General features: G+C 40.7%; 1 protein-coding gene and 1 long non-coding RNA gene across 3 annotated transcripts in view; one reads left to right on the top strand and one right to left on the bottom strand.

Moving 5' to 3' along the window:
• LOC107995096 (pseudouridylate synthase RPUSD2) overlaps positions 1 to 22884 on the top strand; it is a 122445-nt gene that overhangs the window by 9871 nt on the left and 89690 nt on the right. Inside the window, exon 1 of one of the 2 annotated variants that reach the window (XM_017052345.3) lies at positions 16629 to 17375. The exons of the other annotated variant lie outside the window; for it this stretch is intronic. Coding sequence (XP_016907834.1) covers positions 17226 to 17375 — 150 coding nt within the window. The 5' untranslated portion in view covers positions 16629 to 17225. Of the gene's footprint in view, positions 1 to 16628; positions 17376 to 22884 lie in introns of those variants that run through there. 2 annotated transcript variants of the gene reach the window in all.
• On the bottom strand, positions 4079 to 6280 carry LOC133666985 (uncharacterized). Its single transcript, XR_009831977.1, has 2 exons — positions 5894 to 6280; positions 4079 to 5821 (listed from the first exon to the last, which is right to left on the bottom strand). It is a non-coding gene; the product is annotated as an uncharacterized LOC133666985 (long non-coding RNA).

Raw genomic sequence — 22884 nt, 5'->3', positions numbered from 1 at the left:
AATCCCTCGAGGAACCTCCTCCAATGCCTCTCTGGTTCCTCCGATCCTGGATTTTATGTGGGATAGAGATATTATATGGAGATTCGACGAATAATTTAGATTCATTGTTAGTTCTAATTTCATGGAAAACCGTGCTCCTTCTTTTATCATTCTCTTCATATTGTATTATTCCAAGCTCTACGATAAAGAGAATCTATTTCGATTGCGTGGTGCCTGAGAGTCGCCTGAGAGTACAAAGGGCTAGTGGATGTAATGTAAATTGGAGAATTTTCGGAACAAGGGTACGAAAGAAGAAGGAGGAGGAGAAGGAAAGAGGGTGGAAGCTTAAGTGAAACCGAATCCCTTCAATTTTGTCGATTGTCGCGAATGGAGCTTTAAAAGCCACTCTCCTATTTTCTTTGATTAATTTATGGATAATTTGTAGACAATTTTCATCTCGAGATCGTTACAACGAACTTGCACTCGAATGGTGGCAATAGATTCTCTTTATGTATATTATCTTATAAAGCTTGGAATAATATACCGTCGATTTAGATTCTTTTATCTGAAATTGGATCTTGAGTCAGTGGGAATAACAAAAATATTATTTTCAAAGTTTTTGAATTATGATCTTTCGGTATCGAAATTATCTCTAATATTAATATTCTTTCTTTAAACGTACGTTAAATGTTAAAATACAAAAGTTTCGTTAATTCATTTTAAGTTCTACGATAGATTTATGTATGATCAAGAATAATATAATAATAATCGATTTGATATAGACTTCAACATTTGCTAAATTTTCACACATAAAGATACATAGAATACAATTAAAATTCAAAAATTTATTAATTCGCGCGTGAAATCATTTTAGGTTAGCTAAGAACCTCACCGAGGGAAATTTCAATTATTGTTCGATTTAACATAGGCTCTAATATCAAATTTTCTTTCCTTGTGCGCAAGCAAAGACACGTGAAATACAATTAAAAAAGTTTCACAATTGGCGCGTGAAACGATATCGAGTTGGAAATGTTTCCATTAACTCCATCAATATCGAGCCGAGAGATGGAGAGAAGCAGAAAAGCTTCCTTTCCTCGCCGCGATAATAAGAACGGCGCTGCCATCCGTTTCCATTCGTTTCGACGTTTTAATTTACGCGCCATAACTCGTCGCGCGAGTAAAAAAGGGAACGCACAGCCGATATCCGCGTTTCCAGGACGATAAATCCTCCCTTATCTCGGCCTCCGCCCGATTTCCCTTCGAGATAACGATCGTTGGCCGCCGATCGTTCGATTTTTTCGCTCGAGTCGCACACAGATTTACAATCTTTCCTCTTTTCTTCTCTCCTTTTGCTCTCGTTTGTTGTTATTATCATTATTCGAACCATCCTTCTGCACCACTTCTTCTAGTCTTCTCCTTCGCGCTTATCCTGTTGCCCGCCATCATATATCCATTATCCAGCATCCGCTGCTCGTTTCAAAACTTTGGACGAGGAGAGGGGATAAGATTGTGTTTCGTTAGATAGTGTTTATGGGAAATAGAGGGAGGAGGTATAAGAAAAAAAAAATAAAGACGAAATGGTTGAACTGGTTCGAGCCACTTTCACCTCTATCGTGTTATCTGGAGGCAAGGCTGACTGGATAGCAAGAATGTATGGATATCATTCCAATAATAAATAAAGTAAATTAAATTGTAGCTCGTAGACGTTTATAACGCTGGCATATTTAACTTTCGAAGCTCGGAATGAGAAATGGCAGTTTTTCGGCAAAGTTCAGGGATTTAATTTCGTGCGCGATTCTTATTCGAAATAAGCTCGTCCTATAATTATAATGCCATTTTGGCAGAGTGTTACTTACGACTGACTTTTTACTCCTCCTGTATCCGATAACGTCGCGCAAAATTTCTCGAAGGAATTCATTGTCGAGAATCGAGACGGAAAAAGATAATTACTTTGCCTCGAATCTTGGAGAGATTCAACAATAGACGATAACGCGAAATACCAATAATAGAACGCGTTTTCTTGGCAATCGGTAAATCAACCCAATTATAACGAACTCCCTTCTTTGAGCCTCCTCGTACGCCTCTCTCGCGGCCTCTGAAAACGCCGTTGCTGGCTATTAAAGCATCGTCGCCCGCGTGTAAACAGGAATCGTTTCCACGGTTGGCCCGCAATTAATTCCGCCCCGATGTCTTAACAGCGGTGACAAAAATAATTGCCACGATACAATATCCGCGCTTAAGCGTGCGTTGAGGCGTGTTCTCGCGGTGCTGATCATTATTTCGTTCTCTTATCCCCGTTTGCCTTTGCTCGATACGCTTTTCAACGGGTCCACTGGATTCTGGGAGAGGGAGAGAGGGGAGAGAGGCGGTGAAACGTCGACCTTTAATCGCGACTACAATGGACGGTTTTCCTTTTTCCTTTCCTTTTTTCTTTCAACGTCCATTGTTATTGTTGTTACGTTATGTAAATGTTTAATCCGCGAGAAAACAGACTTTTCTCCCGATCGTTACGCTGAAGTGTTCGCTTGGTTGCGGGGACCTAAATTTTTTTTTCCAGAAAATGCAAACTTAATCCTTGGAAAGAATCGAGAAATTTAATCGAGATATCGATTTGCTACGAGAGTCACGAAAATTCGATTTTTCTTTATGAGAATGAAGGTTTTGGAAAGTTGTTGAATGATTCGAACCTATCGTTTACGATCCCTTGCACGCGTGAGTTCTTCGTTGAGGAGCAGATCTCAAAATATTCGTAATGATTCTGTCGATCAAAATATTCAAATTTTCTTTTCAGTCGTAGAAATTGTCATCGAAATTTCTCTCGATCCAGAGGAACTTTTTTCCTTTCTAATAAGAACAAAGAGGAAGAAGATGTCTTCCTCGTCGGATTCCAGGCGTCCTTTGGGACGAGAAGAAGACGTTTGCGCTCTCTGGCGTTACTTTCGCTTAATTAAAATCAGCCGACGGATTCTTTCTCTGTGTTGCTCGACTCGCGAATATCTCTTTCCTTTTCTCGTTCTCTTTTCGCGGCCTTGAACCGGAAACGGATCCTTTCTCTCGTCTCGTAATTGCCCTCATAATTATCGATATTTAGAGTTTGTCTGACCCTTCCTACTTTGTCTCTTTCCCTCGATTCACCTTTCGCGAGTCTAAATGTCTGGAACGTGACCGAGCCAAGTAACATTTCCAATGTCTCGCCTTTGAAACTGTAAACGTTTATTCCTCTCAAACTTCAAATTATCCCCGGGGAGCGATATTTAAAAATATTTCGCTCCCGTCAGGGATCGATCGTCCCTCGATTCACCTTTTATCCAGGGCAAACGCGGCTCCCTAAGGGGTGCACCACCACCTGCCACGGTAACGAGCGAGTGAGAAAGAAGGGAAAGGAGCGCAGAGAGGGAGAGAGAGGGAGATGTAAGTCCTCCTCTGTTGCCGCGAAAAGCAGGCGCGAAGGTTTTGGCAATGGTCCAAAGCTCGAGGGTCCGCGTCCCGCCGGTTGCTTGGATTTCTGCTGATTTCGGGGGAGGTGGAGGAGGGGAGGAGGCGCCTGGGCGTCCCCAGGGGCAACAGGTACCCACACATGCACGGCTCGCCTCCCTCCCCGCGGAGAGAAGATGCGGAGATGCCCGGCCACGTGCTCGAGCTAAATATAACGTCCACTGTCTTCCTCCTCCCCAGTATTCGTCTCCACGATGGAATCCTCTCTTTTCAGCGTTAAGTCTGAATTGATTAATTATACGTGGTTTCTTTTACCAAATTCAGGTAAATGAAATTAAATAAATGCGGATAATGTTTATTTTATGCTTGCTTTTTTTAGAATGTAAAGGCTCCTAACCTGTTTACGTGTAATCTCGTGGGATGTGGAATAATATATCGTTAAATGGTTAGATCTTTCGTCTCGAATTAGACCGTATCTTTTAGTTTGAGTTTGATAGTCGTGAAATATTATTTTCAAAGTTTTTTTCAAGTTTTTGAGCTTTGTAAGCGTGGATGAGATTCAAGTAAATGGGTTTGATCTTTTTTTTTTATTGAATAACGAAATTGTCTCTGTTCGTTGAGAAATCGACGGAGAGAAGGAAAGATGTAATAATAAGAGGATGATAATAATAACATACGATTTAATATTTGATAAATTTTCACACGTAAAGATACATAAGATGCAATTAAAATTCAAAAGTTTATTAATTCGCGCGTGAAATCATTTCAAGTTTTATGACAGATTTATATCATCAGTCAAGAATAATATCGATTTAATATAGATTTTAATATTCGACAAATTTTTTCTACACGTAAACGTACGTAAAATGTTAAAATACAAAAGTTTCGTAATTAAATAAATAATAGATTTATGTATACGATCAAGAATAACATACGTCGATTTAATATAGACTTTAATATTTGATAAATTTTCACACGTAAAGATACAATTAAAATACAAAAGTTTATTAATTCGTTTTAATTTATCTAAGAGATTGACCGAGCGAAATTTTAATTATTATTTCCACGATAGATTTAAATATGTATGATTGTCAGTCGTCGATTCCATCGATAAATCGATGAGGAGAATTAGGTAAGTTTCTATCGATGCAAAGCTGCCTCGAATTACTCGATAATTAAACGGATTAATTTTAGGTGTTGTGTTGTGGGTGTGGTTTCTAGGCGGAAGTTGAGGAGAGTTGCGAAACATTTTAGGGGTTTTAAACTTCCTGGAGGAAGGTTCGTTACGTAACAAGAGGGGATGTATCGTTAATTGAAGCGTTTACGTAATCGTTGTCGGGAGAAAAATCGTCTCGAGCCCTGGTTGTTTGATTAAAATTAGGCGTCCGTTTGGAAACCCTACCAGTTGATATCGCCGTGTATTGATTTCTGCATACCGGTCTATATATAACTCCTCTACGTGTATCTCGATATTTTATCGAATAATCCAAACTTTCTTCTCGCCCATCGATAGATTTCTTTCGTCGAACTCGAACAAATCCAGGATCTTTGGTCCCAACTTCTTCGAGGCTCTCGTAAATAAATATGAAAATGATTTTATCCTTCGAGTATATCCGACGAAAAGAATCGTCTGAATTTTTTGACGAACCAACATCTCCATCGAATATTCGTTGATCGAATTTCGGTTCAGCCGAAATCAATTCGATCGAATCTACTCTCCTTTTGAACTCTCGGTGATTTTAGAAACGCGATGGTTAATTCCATCATTCGTTTTTCACTTTGCCTCTGATTCCAAAGATCCGATCTACAACCCGCGATCATCGATCAGAGGATAGGGATGCGAAATCGAATAGGAACTCGTCCCAGTTTCCACGACGAACACCGCGAATCCGCGATGATTCATTGGCGAATCATCGTCATCCGCGTCCATTTTTCATTCGGTATAAATTATACGAGTCTGTCGTTCCCTTTGTATTTCCCGATTTATCACCCCGATGGGTGTCGTTTTGAGACTATGCGACGGCTTATAGGCTCGAAAGATGTTTCGGTGATACGAAAACTTTCGAATTCTCGACAGCTTGATGTATTCTTTGCCCGGTTTTTTTCCATTTATCTCGCGCGTTTGCTCCTTTTTTTCTTTTATTTCGATGACCGTGAGGTGACCCACACGCGAATGTAGATCGAATGTGGGGGGATTTCTGGAAATTCTGGGCCGAGGAGGGAACTTAATGGCTGGTTAATCCAGAAGTCTGAAATTCGGTGATACGTGTTTCCTCATCAAACACGCCGTTCGCTAAAATAAATTGAAACCGTCATCAAGGACGGATTCGATTAAGTGTATTCGAATTCCTGCACGACGAAATAGTCGAAAGTCAATATTCGTCTTTTGAACGCTACGAGCTTTCCCCTACAAAACAAACGGCACGAATGAAAATCCAAATACCTTTCGAGATCCTTCTCTTCTTGAAACGGATCTCACCTGTTTCGGATCCGAAGCTTCAAAGACGAGTTAATTTCCTCCCTAATGTAATCACGTCGATTTTCCCTCGAAAAATTTCCAGCCAGTTATTCAACGCCACCCGTAGACGCCACCGAGACCTTTTTCCAGCTCATCCACTCGAGAGCCTCCTATTATCAGCCACGCACTCGAGTCATCCTCCTCTTCCTCCTCCCATCACCGATCTCTCTCTCTCTCTCTACCCAATGCTCGGAGGTATCGAGCCGCGATCATTGACCGTGCCGAGTTATCCACCGCGCCGGAATCCGCTTAGCCCGCTTTTCTCGCTCTCCTCCTCTTCCCTTTCCTCCCCCCACGCACTCCGTCTCCATCTCCGTATTTTCGTGGCCGTCTCGCGCTCCTCGCTCTCGGAGCAAAAGCGGGGAGGAGCGGGGCAGCGGTTGCAATTGGCAAGGGAGACAAATGTGGCGGGGCGGAAATTGGCCGTGGCGCACGTTAGGAGCTGGACAGAAGGGAGGATGGCTCGAATACGTCCGCGCCAGCCACGAGTTATTATTCGCATAATCTCCGACGGGCCAATCCCTTCCTATATATTCGTTTCGATACGGAGGCGGGGGATAGAGAGATTCGAGTTCATTCCGAGTTTTCTAAATTTTACGAAATTTTGAGCTATATATTCTCGAGTGTATAATAAATAATTCGGAATATTTTGAACAAAGAAAGTTTGCAAACGATTGCTCGTTGGATAGCGGTAGGGTATCGTTATATCCCGATCTATCTTGTACTTTCAACGTTAGCAAAGTAAATATTTCTCGCCAGCGAGAAAAAGTTTTACGGCCGATCCTTATCTGGCAATTAAAGAGGGGAGGTGGCATTACGAGGCGAGCCTTCCACGAAATCCAGCCCCGCCGCGATGAGCGGCGAAAAATAATGGCCCGCGGTGGACTGAAAATACACATTGTGGCGAGCTAAAGGCGGATCGAGCGTGTGCGTTGCAAAAGCACACACGATTCGACGACGTTACTGCAATGCAGAACATCGAATTTCCAACCCGCGGCCTGCTGCATAAACACGCTTTACACCGCGTTGTTACGCCGGCTCTTCTCTTCCGCATTCGAGCCGTTGCTGCCGCGCTTGATTCGATCCCGTCACGTTTATGGGTTCCGGCGGGGAATGTGCTCCGCCATTTTTCCACATTTCTCCCTTTTCAGATAATTTACATCTTCTTGCGAAATTTATCGTGCGCCTGTTGAGTGAACGTGTACACGTATATACGTGACAATGTATGTAAGAATTAGTAGGATTTTTATATTTTTGGATATATATATATAATCGGGGATAAGAATTTTTCTTTTTATCTTATCATTTTATTTGCGGATTATTAGAAATTCTGTTCCAAAGAAAATAAAAAGTCTATGCTTTTAGCGTTGATTTTTAAATTGCTTGTAAAAGAAGAAATTTTCTGTAATCATTGATTAATTTTTACAATTCTTTTTACAATTCGCCCCGACAATAAATTATAATCCAATAAAGAGAACGGATTCTAAACCATTTGCGTTCGAAACGAATATAGGAGAGAAAGAAGGGATAAATGGGATAATATCGTCGAAACGAGGCGTTCGATATTTATCTTCTCTCCATTTCCGAGTTGGTGCGCGCATTGTTGCATCTGCTTTAACGACGCGGTTGTTATTTTTACGGTGGACAGCTTCTCCGATTCTTTCCACGTGTTCAATTTTGCAAACGTTATTATACACGAGGGGAGAAAAATCTCTCTCTCTCTCTCTTTCTCTCCACGATGATCGATTTTAATTAAAAAAAAAAAACGGTCAACGACACCCGACCCTGAACTCGAACCCGACTCGATTTAAATAATTAGAGAAGAATATTATCGATATTTGAAGTAGAATAAATTTAACCATCTAACTCTCCCTTTTTTTTTTCGTTTCAAAAAAAAGAAAAAAAAGGAATTATTAATATCACGTTACATCTGATACGCACAAGTTCGGGGGTGGAATTTTTGGGGAATGAAAGAGATGGGATGGTCGGATGGACGCGATTTCCACGGTCGAGGGAGCGAGTAAGTTCGAATGGAGGTAGGTCATGATACAGCAGACAGCATCTGCCGTTGCATCGCGTTATTTTTACGTTGAAAACTCCGGTGGAGATCCGCGCCGATGAACAACCGTCGCGTCGTGTAAGCAAAGCCCTCCCCCCTCCCCCTCCACCGGGAAAACGAAGCGACGACACATCAAAGAGATGGTGATGAGTTCACCATTCCCTCCTCCCTCCTCTCTTTCCCTCCCTCCAAAATTTTCCCGATCATGAAACATCACGATCGCCCTTTTTTTTTCGTCAAATTTCTATCAGAGCGAATGTCGTTTGTTGAGAGGAGGACGTCTTCTTGCTCGTCTTGTGGTCAATGTACGTACGTTAAGTCTTGAAGGATCTTTGAGGAAAGGAATTCTTATAGTAAAATTTTCCATTCATTCCAATCGTTGGAAAGTTGCATCTTCGTGATGGAAATTTCAAGGATCGATTTGTTAAGAGAATCGTTAATTTATAGTTCAAGATTTTTGCATTTATCATGTCATCGCAAATTACTTCAACAACACGAATTATCGATCGTTTATAAATCAAAAAGTATCGTACGAATCGCAATATGAATGTATTGGATATATTAGATCAATTAAATACGTTACGAATCGGATGGATAGAAAAGGTTAGGTTAAAGAGGGGTATGATGAACGGTGTTGACGAGCAATTTCCTTCATTTCCGTACGCGAGACACCTCCTGTTATTCTCCTCTCCGCAATAGCCAAGATCTGGCGCGCTCTCGCGAAAATCTCGGAATTCCGGATAATATATTTAGCGGAAATTTACATCCCGCGAAGGGTACAAATGATCGTCCCGTTGATTTATAATCGACTCCCTCCTAATCACCGTGTTATTTCACCAATACTCGAAGCGACAACTCAACCGAAAACGACGGCCGGATAAAATAACTCGTCAACGTTTTTTGGCATTTTATCGGCAACATGGCATACGTAAGAAAACGCCGAACGTGGCGCTGTCGTCGCAAAATTATAGACGAGTCTCCGCCACGAGTATCAATCTAAGCTAATAATATTTTTCTACTCGAGAATATTTTGGATTGCGTGCAAATTATCCTTCCTTGATTTTATTAAGAGTTATTTGAAAAGAACAATTTGCTCTTTACTCAAAGTATAATCTCGCATCGGCCGATTAATTTAAATAAGGAGGAGAAGTGACGAGTCCGAAGAAGATACACTCGTACCGCCAATCGTATTAGAATTAATTATCGGACCCTCGTGGATTGCCGCCGTTTCGGTATAATTAGTTCTGGGTCTAAATCGGTTGTAATGATCACTGCCAATTATGCACCATGTGAATGGGCCGTTCGCCCTGCATTGTTCGGCTCTCGATTCATTCATTCCTCCGCGCGTTCGTTCCTTTGCACGAGATTCCTCGGAGCCATTGCCAAACAGGAGGCGGCGTACATCTCTTCGCGAGCTTTCGCAACTTTCCCTTCCCGAGTCGGGGAAAGCGCTCGCTCGTGATATTTACGTAACGAAATGTGTATCGAAATGCGCGTACGAATTTAATAATCGGGATAATACGATTTATCGATTTTCTTCTTCTTCTTCTTCTTCTTCTCTCGAGTTATATTTGCCTTTCTCCATTTCTCGAGACGTGTTTCTATAGCGCGTTTGCACGTGCGTTTGGAGCAAGTTTTTGGAGGGGAAGAAGGAGAGAGATAGAGAGAGGCGACGAATGCAATAATCGCGCGCGAGCGTAATAAATCTTAACTCGAGTAACCAGATTTTCTTAACGGGATTATTGTTTTTTTTTTTTCTCTCTTTTAAACCGTGACATTATCGTTTTCTTATAATTTTCTGGCGGATGAAGAAAATTCTTCGTATTAGCGTTAAGCGCGTGACCAATATGTTTTCGAGGGATTAAATTTGGATTATATATAGGATCTCTTTTCACAAAGGGATGATATATTTTTACAGAGAGAGGTGAATTTCTATATTTAATATCGTGATTCTTCAAGAAGAGGGTTTAATACATCAAAGAATCATACTTTGCTACTTGGAACGAAAAAATGAAAACCTGATTCGAGGGCCGACAGTGTTAAAAAATTCACGTCTCAATTTCTCTTCGTAATTCGCTTCGAGTATAAGACGAATCTCGACTTCTTCTCGAACTTTGTCCTTTGCTCTCGCCAATTTATCCCTTGTTATGTACGAAATCCTAAGTAATAGTGAATCCACTTTTCCCAAAGGATCGAGGAGGACAAGAAGAGGGGGAGAGAGAGCGGAGATCCTGGACGTTACGTAAATCGTACCGCGTAGTCAAAATAACATAATGGGGGGAGGGGAGTGAAACGTGGCCATCGACTCGACGCGTGTATCGCGATTACCGATCACAGGCGGCCATTTTACGTTTACTTTCGATCGGGTCGTCGTCCATCCAACGTCCACAGCGGCTCGAAACATCATTGGACAAAATTTTCAGCTTGCATAATTTCTGATAAATGTGTAAAAAAATAACATCGCGGAAATTACAATTATTTTTTCTCGATTTGAAAATGAATTTTGTATAATTTTCAATAGAATCGAGGGTTTGCTCCTTCCAACATATTTCGCGATACAATTCATCCTAAGAGTGGACGAGATATATTTCCAATATGCGCTTTCGTCAAAAAATTCGATTATTAAGGATCCTCTTTGGGAGAAGGAAATTTTTTGTAATTGATCGATTCCAGATACAGAGGTTGTTGTTGCGCCACGATTTCTAGCTTAATTCTCTCTCCTCTAATCTCCTCTCCTCGACTCGAAACTCCATCCGGATATTTTTAGCTACGTATGCTGCTACCTTGTGCTCCAACCAGACGTTCGGTTTTTGCCGGGTTTCGGGCGGAAGCTGGGTCGAGGATCGAGTTCCGGCCGCGATAAGGTATCGGGCAAACGTTGTTTCCGCTCGGATCGTTTCCGGTATGGCTGGGGGCAACAAATTTTTTGGACGTCGAAAGTAAAAGTTTCACCTCGCTTCGGACTTCTTTTTACCCCCTCCTCGCTTGGAAAGAAGTCTGTAATAAATATTGAAGTAAGGAGCTGCGTGGGGATAAGATGGGAAAAAATGAAATGGATTCTTTACGAAGCACGAATGGATTTTCTCTTAAGTTGTAATCTTGAAAAGATCAACGTTTCAAAAATTTATCGAAAAAATAATTTCAGGATGAGAAAATAAGTTTTGTCTACATCGAATAACGTATTCCAAGTATTCCGAGAAATTGCAACATTTCGATAATTCCAATTGCTGATTCTGCAGCATTAAACAAGGAAGAAACAAGTTTTCTTTTCTCGAAACTTCAACGCGCTCTCGAAGATTTCTCATAACGTCGATCTTAATGAACAAAGAATACGAGAGAAGAAGAAGATGGCGGACGGATTATTTGGAGAATAATTGATGAATAAATATCTGGCTGAACGATAGTTGGAGCCGTTAATTTCGCGTTATCCTCGTTGCACCGAGGGCGCGAGAGAACGAGAATCCGCGAACGAATGTTCCACGAATCAGAGTGCAAATATCGCGAGAACAAATAGCCAGTGGCGCGGTCTTTTGTCGGCTAAAGATACGTGCTTTATCCTTTTCTTTTCGCCTTTGCGAAAAAAAAAGGGGAAAAAAAGCGCTCCTCTTTAATTGCGCCGTTGCCAATTCTATCCATCGCCCAATGTTTCTCCTCGCTTTCGTCATCTCTCTCGCGGTTTCAATTTCGCAAATCAAGAAATCCTCTCGATTCTCACGATTATTTTCGAAACCTGTCTCGAATCGGTATTCTCTCGATCGATTCATCGACTCGTTCGAATTTCTAAACAATAAAGAATACCCTCAGATCATTTTCAGAACGCGATCCACACTCGGCGCTTTGTTCAAACGATGAAACCGTTACGGATTATTTACACCAATGAGAGGAACGTTCATCCTCAGTGAAAAGTGGATTATTCGACGTTTATTCGACGCTTCGAAACTCGAGATCACCGTGCTCCATCCTCTCGTCACATCGAAGCGATTCTTATTCGTTATTGTTTTATATATATATATATATTCTCGTGGCGATTTCACGTGCTCGTTACACCGTGTCGAGCGATGTTACGTGGCGCGTTGCGCAAAAAACTGGCTGCCAGTGACTGGAAATCTCGATTATACCGCGGATATCCTCCAAATCCCTGAATAATTAATCAGTCGGAAAGATCTCGCCGCGCTCTGCCGCATCCCTTTGTCCTTGAAAATTATATCATCAGGAAGACTTTTTTATTCCGAGGGATTAATTATTTTTGCTAAACTCCCTAGCTTTAGCTAGGGATAATCGTCGTTTAACGAGTGATTTACTTCTCGACTCTGCTCGCGTCTGCGATATTAGAATCATATTAGAGTCATTGTATTTGCGATCGAATGTCGAAGCTGTTGATGTTAACATCCGGTTGGAAAAGTAAGTAAGTTGGTTAAAAGTGTGGAGTAAAATTATCGAGGTAACTTTAATTATTGAATTTCATCACTGATTACGTTTGATTTCGATTTTTGAAAATGGAATTAGATAATAATTATATCCGCGGTAAAAAATAATTCGGATGATGAAAGTTAATAGGATCGGCGATTAAAAACTAGAAAGCGTGAATTAATGATTCGAGGTGTCCTTGAACGGCCGTGACCTTGCCCGACGTTCGAGTTCCTGGAATAAAATCCTCAGATCCTGACAGCTGATTATATCACACGACTTTTAAATATTCCGGACAGACTGCACATATGATTTTAACTCGGGTTAAAGTTCAACCATAAACTTGTCGACGAGAATTACCCGACGTTATATACGACCAGTAAGTCTCGCAACATTGTACTAGGATAATCGTCCGCTCCTCTGAATAATAATATATATATATATATATAAAAGAAGAAGAAGAAGAGAGAAAGAGAAACTTTTTTACTTCGAGCATTATTTCACTCTAATAAATTGTTTTTCCAATTTTGTCTCCTTCTTGTCGATCGTTTAAAGTTTTTTCCACTCATATTTGAGATAAGAAGCCCGGCCACGTCGAAGCGATGGCTATTTATTTAGACGCATGGGAACGGTTTATCTGATCGTCGCGGTTAATCGGCTCGAAAATTTCTTTACGTAATTAAAATTTCCTTACCGCGGTCGTTAATTTCCGTGAAACTTATCAACGATGCATCGTATTGCGCAACGTGCAACGTAATGGCCTCTATCATTCGGTAAAAGTGAAAATTTCGAAACGGGACCTTTTACTTTCGCTATCGTGTAATAACAACTTACTTACTTATTTAAAGTTTATTGCACCGTGAGTCGTGCGTGTAATCGTTTTTATTTATAACTCTCGATTATCAAAGTTTGAGATATCGCTGTTTTTTTTTCTTTCTTTTCTTGCTTAAACGAAAGTTTAAAAATACGTACGATCTTCTTGAAAAGTTGCGCAGGATTAAAAATCGACCGCAACGAATAATCAACGATTGGTTTTCGATCAACTCGAAATTCAACAACGCAATTTAGACACAAGGATAATTTCTCATTTAGTCTCTCGATTGTATCGTATCGTGATTTTGAAAGCAGAAAGAGAATTTCAACGACGATCCAACCCCCCCCTCCGAGAATGCGATACGTATCATGTACGAAACATCGAGAAGAAGCCCTCCATTTGGCGGGGCAACGAAGAAATCCTATCAACCGAAAGAGACGGTGAAAATCTAATTTTTTCCCACGAATTCTCTCGAATTCGAACTTCGATACGCGAAATATCAGCCCGTACAGCAATTTGATTTTTGAATTTTTGTTCAACTAATTCTTTCCTCTTTTTAAATAAAACTTTTTGGTAAATAAAACGTCGGATAGTTTGCGCAATATTTTGACTCTCATAATTAACTCGGCAGAGTATAAAGCGTATTGTACAAAGCGTATTTTGAAATTTCGAAATTCTTAAAAAATTATTAGATTTAAATTAATAGAAAGATATGGTAAATAACGTAAGAATATTCCATCAAGATTGAAAGGTCGATTTGGAAACTTATTTATGAAATTCTGCTAGTAAAAATTATAAGTTTCCCCCTCCCGTAATTTAATAAATACAAATTATTTTATATTTAATAACATTGGACAGTTTGCACAATATTTTAACAATACACTCTTGGCGATAATTAATTTCGAAATTCTTGAAAAAAATTTAAATTAAATTAATATAAAAATATTAATTAAATTGATATAAAATTAATATAATATAAAAATATCGTATAAGAATAGCGTATAAGAATATTCCATCAAAATTGAAAGGTCGATTTGGAAATTCATTTGTGAAATTCTGCCAGTAAAAAGTAAATGTTTTTCCTCGTACTCATAATTTAATAACCAAATTGCAAATTTTAAATTATACCTCTACTTCATACTCGCCTCAGACGTGCCTTATTCACGCACACGTGTATATTTAGGATACACCGAGCCACGTGTGATACCCTAATCTCCCAACCACTCGAGACCAAAAACCGATCGTCGATCAATCATCTCGATTACACCCTGTACGAGAGATCTAGCAAAAAAAAATACCAATATTTTTCCCTTCGTAATTTCACAACGAAGAAATTAATCACACGAAAATCGACCCGTCCCGAAACGTTACGTTATTTTTACCCCTTCCTCTCATCGCCAATCTGTGAATGAACTCGCTTGCTTGTCTGAAACGAACAAGAATCGAAATCAAATGCGTCTTTTTCTTTCGAAATTTATTCCAAGTTTGACACAGATACAGAGCGAATTAGACAGGAGAGGGAGTTTGTGAAATATATTTCGACCGCGGGTCGCAAACGATCAGCAAGTGTAATGGCGGCCGCATTAATATTAATATTCGGCTTGTCCGTCTCTCCTCAACCGTTTGTTCATCAATATTTGCCTTAACGCACCCCTGGTGCACCTGCTGTTTACCGAGTCTTGCCTGTCACTTCTCTTCGGTTTTAATAACGTTCGAGCCTCGTTTCGTTGTCATTTTGCGAAAAAAAAAACAGTTGGACAGTTTTGCCCGTCCAAAATTTTCTTTTTTCACGGAAAATAATTTCGTACGTTCTTAGATTTGCGGGACAATTTCGAGAAATTTTTCTTTCGAATCTTTCGATACGAAAATATTATCGCAAAAATTGCGGCATGTTATACACGAGATATCGCGTACACGAACGGAGTATATATAATACTTGGACAACGCGTTGTAACGTCGCGAATATTTGCGACGTTGTCGCGCTTTTTCATTGATGGCATTTTAACAGACGACCCCGTTCCTACACGCGAAAGTTGTGCGACCGCGAGTCGGTCTGCTCCCCTCCGTTAAATATGTTATTCGTTAAGGGATGGAATCGGGGCAACGGGTGGGATCTCGTTTGATAGTCTGTACGAGTATCGTACAGGCTGAGAAGTTAGATACAGTTTATATCCCCAGGTGTGCGTCCAATTTTAGGGGTAGCACCCGTCAGACGGTGATTATATTTAATGAGAACGTGAATAATTCCTGTTAAATCCTTGTCCAACCTCGCCTCTCGCCAGTCGAGCGAAATTGCCGTGTAAATCGATCGATCGACCGCTCCATTTCTCGATCGAATAATACAAATATAATTCCGTATCGAGTTCTTCTCTCCTCGGTGAATTCGAAATAGATTAGAAATTATACTTCTGCGTCGGACAACAACTTTTTTTCTTTTTCAACAACGATTCTTAATATCGTTCGAGTATCGTGTAGAAATAAAATAAAATATTAAAAAGGAGTTTTTTGGCCAGAGTTTGAAGGATAAATATTTAAATATTTTATATATAAATGATGTATTGGATACGGAATAGTAAATGGGATGTATTTTAACGAGATACGTTATTAATTTAATACGTTATCTAAAATATATTCGTGTTGTTTTTTGATCGTGTTGAAACTTTATTCGAGTAATGCGATTTTGACACGTGAATTAATTAATCAGATATTTCTGGAATTATTATTTTTATTTGTGAGAAGGAGGATATTTTTAATTTTTTCTACCTTTCAAGAAATATTTGTTATTATTAAAAAGTTAAGGATAACTGGATATTTCCAATTCAAATATTTTAATTAATATATATATATTTTTTTGTATTTTTTTATAAATATAAATTAAAAACTTTTCCTATTTATATTTTCTACATATACATATATATCCTTCGGAATGGAAAACGAATTTGTTATTGAAATCAATAATGCATCAGAATCCAATATCAATATTTACAAACTTTTTCTCCCCGATCAATTTACATAAATAGATTCCATTCTCAACATAATTATAATTTACTTAAAGTAGTATGTCCTTTCCCCTTTTTATATCTTCACGCGAACTACAACTACGATAATTAAATAATATTCGCATATTTAGAAAAAATTCCCCGAAAAAATCTCTCGCATTCCCCCCTCCCTTCTCCCCTAAAAATAGTACCGGATTTTTAAACACCGCATCGATTACGTTCGCTCGACCGCGAAGGGGTAGCGAAAGGGTTGAAAAGACGGAGAGACAATGGAAGGGTGGGAAAGGAAAAGTGGGGGTGGTTGCAAAAAGTCAAAGGTATGAAACGGTAGTACGTCGGTATCGGTGGAGAATGGGGTGGGCAGGGGGTGTGGTGCGAGCGTCTGCCGGCCTAGAAGCAGCTCGCGCGCCGAGTGGTGGGGGTAGCCGCGGCCATGTGCTCGAGCGTCGACGCTCGATCGGCGATCAGTCGTTGCCGCGCGCTCGCCGAGTGCACGTCGGTGTTTCTCGCGCACGTATCGAGGGCCCCGCGTATTCGTTCGCTTCGTCTAATCGAATGAGCGCGTACGTACGTCGCGTTTGACGATCGGTGGAGGAGAAGAGGAGAGAAGCTCGTTTTCTACGATGACGTTAGTGCACCTTAAACATCGTTCATCGCGCGTGTGATCGAGAGGAATCGAGAGAGAAAGTTGGAAGAATTGAGAGAGAGAGAGAGAGAGAGAAAGGATCGGCGAATAAATAAATAGCGAAGTACGGAAGATGCCAAGGTGATCCTGTTTGTCGCCTCGACGAGCTACTCTTTGACATCTTGTTACCCGGAGGTTGTTCTCCGCCTATAATTGGTTAATCGGGGTATAATAGGAATAATAAGAATAACGTGTGATAACGGAGCGTGGCGACCGCGTGAAGAGAAAGGAAAAGTGGTGGACCCTTTTCGTCATCCACGTTGCGTTTCACGCATACTGGCGCGTTGTTCTCGCCGTACGGTGGAATCGTTCACGATTGTGCCGCGATCATGCACCACACGGCGCCCTGGTATCTACCCTGGGGCCTGAAGCTGGTGCCACTGCCTATACCGCCTGGACACCCCGCTTCCGGCATCCCCAACCCCGGATTGCACCTGCTTGCACCTCTGCCGGGGATCTACGCCCCTGAACCGCGAAAGGTAAGAGAGATCTTCGCACGTAACGTAACTACTCGTCTCACCTTTTGCTATATCGATCCGTCGGCGAATTCCCCGTGACTTTCTACGTGACACCGGTTACGTTTCGTTTTCGTTCTAGTTTGGATTTTATTTTCATTCGAATTACCAAATTGTTCGATCGATATTTAATGTCGTCGCTTAGGTTTAATTCTCGGTGTTTGTTGGGCTATTTTTCTCTCTCTCTTTTCTTTTAATAAATTAGCTATATCAGTTATAAAATTAATTTATTAAGAAGGGTAGGGTTTTTTCTTTTTTCACGTTGTTAGATTAATATCTGTCGTCCTCAATTACATTAAAAGAGCGTCAGGGTTATCTTGCGCAATAACAATTTATCAATAATAATGATATTATTACAGTGGTTAATAACAACAATATCGTTACAATTTGATGCAAGTCGATACATAAGTAAAATCAATCCGTTTATTTCAAATTCGTGACTCGTGATTCGTCGATAATGAAACAAATTTTCGTTAATAACGTTGTTATAATTGGATTGCGCAAGATGCCTCCAGGCCATTTCTACGACGCAAAGTCCAAACCATAACAGGTTCTTGGAACTTTTGCTTTTTGCGACCGTCTATGAATTTCTCGCGACGACTAAGTTTTTCCCCTCCTCCCGTCCTCGAAGGGATATTTTCGTTTGACGAGCACGGATCAGGTTGCACGATGTTATTGTCTCGATGCCCTGAGGGAGAGGAGAGGGAGGGTGGTTAAAATGCGAAAACATTTCTTGGAAAAAAGGGGAACGTTGTTGATATTAAGGTTTAGATAACGCGTGTACACATTAGTTTTAAATGGAAACAACAATACCGGATAGAATAATACGATTGCTCTCTCTCTCTCTCTCTTTCTCTGGTCAGGTAGCTCGATATCTGCCTGTTATATCGAGTTGGCGTAAAAGTAAAATATCGGTTGAACGAGAAAGTAAATCAATTTTGTTATTGCGTATCGATATATTTGTAAAATGATTTCCCAAAGTTATTTAAAGCTTTGCTTAAATATCGTTTTTTTCTCCAATTCGAAATTATCGTTTTTCGAAGAAGAAGAAGAAGATCGAAAGGAATAACGTTAAACTTCGTTCGAATAATAACTTTCACTCTCGGACACTTCACCGTTATCCCCTTAAACGAAAAATAACATTCTTACGCGTTTATGAAACGAAACGAAATATTTTTCCAAATATTTTCTCCCTCGATCTCGAAATTGTTCGTGTCGGAGTGAAAAATAGGATATAATTCTTCCAACGATCTATATAAATAAGCGGGGAGAGGGGGGTGAGAAGGAACGCATATCGGGAATATCCATAACCCTGGCCTTTCATTAGCTTTGTCCCCGGTTATTGTTCACGGCTTCCACGCCGTGAAAGAATCTTGTTTCAATGTAAATTTAATCTAAACGAAAGTTCGCATTGTCCCCGTGCCACGCTCCCGTGGTCTGATTAAAAATCCGTCGGCCGGTTTCTCCCCTCCCCTCCCCTCGCCCTCTTATTGTGCCCATTTCGTTAGTATTAATTATAATCCCCGCGCGAGATTCTGCCACGTTGTGCAAACGCACAACATCGGCTCGTTAAGTAACCCGACGTTTCTTAAGGAGCGCGAGCCTCTTTCGTCTATTATTTCATACGGCTTACATAATAACCTTCGAACCTTCCAAGATGCGCGTGTTTCTCCCGTTGTGGTGACAATTGCGTCGAATCTCGCCGTGATATTGTATTATTCGGACGAAAACTCGTAAACTCTTTTTATTGTTCGGAGAGTAGTGGATTTTTTTTTTTCGAAAAAAATGCCGGTTGACGATTCTTCTTGCGCGGGAACACCGCTTATCATCGATAAACGATTTTCCAATTACTCCGTTTAGATCATCTCGACGGAAATAGGATTCGATATCAATCATTCAAGATTCGTTTTATTTCGATCTATCCTTCGTTACGTTGAACGAGCTCGCTTAATGTCTTTGCATATTTCACGGATCTCGAGACGATCCTCCTCATCTCTTTGCAGGATCGTTGCATTTTTCAACGAGGCTCCAGCCGAGAAGTTTCGTTAATTATTGCCCGGTTTCGAGGAAAGTTTCGCGAATTTCATCCCTTTTTCATCAATTACGAAGATATTCTTTTCAACGGATTTGTCTCGTCTCTTTGTTTTTCACGGTTTCAGTAGCGATTCTCGATAATCGTGCTCGACTATCGTGCACGCTCGAAAGTTGTCGAGGATGCCGATCTCTCTCGCTTCGTTTCGATCGTCGTCGTCGTCGTCGTTGTTGTTGGAACGTTTTTCCACGGAGTGGATTTTTTTTCAATGGAGTGGATTTTATTAAATGCAACGAGTCATAGGATTTGTCGGGATATCGATACCGCGTTTTGTGCCGTCACTGCTTCAATGCGCTTTTAATATCTCCATTTTCCATCCCCTTTCGAGCCTCCCACCCGATTTACCGCAACGTGTATTAATAAGCTCTTTGTTTCCTTTCTTTACGCGCAGAGACCAATCCAAATAATTGTTTGCCGAAATCGCGTCCGCTCTAGATAATCGCATCGTCGAGATCGTTCCAAAGTTTGGGAATCATGTTTTCCCGAATTTTCGAGGGATTCGATTTTTTTTTAACGAAGAGTCAACATTTACGACTCGACGGGGGAGGGAAATGGAAGGAGAAATCCGCAACGCGCACGCTTGTTAATTATTCACGTGCGATGCATTAGGAATCTGTGACCGGTTGCGTGAAACTGAACCGAAGCCGTGACCGCGTTGTTTATTTAAACGGTGGTGGAATACCGGTGGAAATCGTTTGCGGTCTCGCCATTTCGCGGTCCCCGCTCAAATTTCGTCCCCCCCTCTCCTCTGAAATTCGCTCGTTATTAACAATTAAGGGGGGGTGGGCAGACGCCCACTTCCCCCTCCCTTGAACCTCGAAACCACGGTGCTCGCGTGAAATTGAAAAAGAGGGAAAAAATACTTGTATACGCACTTCGCCAACAGCTGAAAATCGCGTGGAAAACGATATGATGATCGTTTACATCGTTTCCCTGCACGATATTCGATAATTTTTATAAATAGATCATTTTTCCCTTCGCGTTAGTTCACGCGTAATTCGACGTGTCGACACGTATAAATTCGCGAACAGAGGATAGAGAAAGAAGTTAGCGCCGATAAGTTGGCCAGAAAGGGAAGAAAGATAGAGAGACGAAGAAGAAGATGGAGAAAGAGAGAGAGAAATAATTTGGAAAGAAACGACTCGCCAATAACCGCGCGATTATGTCGCTTGTTGAGTTTCTCGTTTAAAAACAGTGGTCGTAGTGACACGTATAATTGGCGAACAGAGATAAGTCGGCCAGAAGGGAAAGAAAGATAGAGAGACGAAGAAGAAGACGGAAGAAGAGATGGAGAAAGAGAGAGAGAGAGAAATTTGGAAACAAACGACTCGCCAATAACCGCGCGATTATGTCGTTTGTTGAGTTTCTCGATTAAAAACAGTGGTCGAATGTATAATTGGCGATAAGGTTAGAAGAGAAAGAAAGAAGTTGAGTTGAGTTTCTCGATTAAAAATTAACGAAAATTACAGTGGCCGAAGTGACGCGTACGAATAGAGGACACAAGTTAGCATTGCGCGTCGATGAGCCAAAAGAAAGATATACAGAGAGAGATGACGCGATAAATTTCCGTTTCGCGTAAATTATTCGCCCATTATTTTCCACCACGGATTTTCGATCTTCGAGTTTTCACGAGTTATATATTTCTATCGATTTATGGTTTCTGAACGCAGCCGAGTAAGAAATGCTTCCGGCGTGAAATATGTGGTCGCCGCGCGTTAAGGGGGAACACGTGTGTGTCGCGCGTTCGACCACTTATCGACGGAGGAATGGACTCGCCTCGGCCGATATACACGCGAGCGAATAGAATTTTAGTCGAAGATAAATTTCAAGCGTTTAGTTCGAGTAGAAGATATTTGTTAAATATTTTCCCTTTTCTCTATCAGAGATTTCCATTCCGAGCTCCACTTCTTCATATAACATTCATATAACATGTAAAGATATCGAATTTACGAACGCGCAAGGATCCACGCTCTGATTATTATCGTTTCTTATTCCTCCCAACTTTTATTCAAATTAATTATCCTTTGCAAGGCTATACCGCGCCCCACCAACGAACCATACTAACGACCGAGAAGATTCAATTTTTCCAACCAAACATCCTTCCCTCCTCCCTCTCAAATCAATCCCCTCCCCTTTCAAAGTTTTCGCGAAACACGAACCCGACTCTGGGGAGGTTTCCAAGTGATACAAGTTGGATAATCGGTTCGACCTCGCGAATTCGGGTTAATATTAAATGGATCCCGATACACGACTCGTGTATATACGTATATACGTACGATATTAAGCAAGGTTTCCCCATCCTTTCGACAGGCTTTCGACAGCTTCGAAAACTCTTTACTCGGGCGACGGTTCACGTTGGTGTAAGCAGCCGGGGAACTTTTATTCCCTGTCACGTAGAGCAACATTCGCAAAACTCGACGAGAGCCGGTCACGAACGTGGCTCGCCGACGTGCTCTCTCCCCCGTTTGCCTTAATTTCTCTTTCAATCGTTCTATTAATTTAGCCAGGGAGGCGGAGAGGGGAGAGGGGCCGAGATTTTTGGCCGACGATCGCAAAAATCACCCTTCCCTCGATCCTCTGCGGAGTGGAATCCACGGAATTGGCAATCCTCGTTGGGGAAACACGTGTCGTTTCCAACGAAACTCGCAGAATTGCACGAGTTGTGATTTTCAAGATCGTGGTCATTATTATTAGATACATAACGCACCGTGGAGGGAACAGAAGCTGAAGCGAATTTTCAATTTTCAAGATCGTGGCCGTTATTGTCATAGGTATAAATTTTAAATAACGAGGAAGATTTACAGAAACGAAATTTTTCTAAATTCGAAAACGCGAATTATTTCTAAATTTTATCATGGCGATGGTATAAATAGCGAGAAAGATTCACAACGTGCTGAATTAATTCTAAACTTTATCAAACTCGCGTTCGCAAAAATACAAATTGGGCGTGTTGCAATTTTCAAGATCACGATTAATATAAATTACGAATAGCGGAGGAGGATTAAGATGGATGTTTATGAAAACGAAATCCTGCCCATTATTATTAGATTAAATTATAAATAGAGGGGAAGGGGTTTGAACGCTTGCAAATATATCGTCGCAATTCCTTCTTTTCTTATTAATCTTTTAACCCTTAAGACTCCTATGTCGATATTGTATCACGCGGCTTCTAAAATAATTCAAAAAATATTTTTTTTTTTCGAATACTTTGCAATACTTTACACGCAATATTTTATCCCCTTTTTAGATCCTTTTCGTAAAACGAGTTATTGCTAGACAAAAAAAATAAATCTTTGCTATGATATATAAACCTATCAATCCATTTATTTATTTTCCACGACTTGGTAGCGATTCGACGGAAATTGATAGAAGACGCGTGGA

Source organism: Apis cerana, linkage group LG11 (assembly GCF_029169275.1).
Source record: "Apis cerana isolate GH-2021 linkage group LG11, AcerK_1.0, whole genome shotgun sequence".
Classification (NCBI taxonomy): Eukaryota; Metazoa; Arthropoda; class Insecta; order Hymenoptera; family Apidae; genus Apis; species Apis cerana.
The sequence above is the reverse complement of the archived record's forward strand: the minus strand, read 5'-3'. Positions and strand labels throughout refer to the sequence as shown.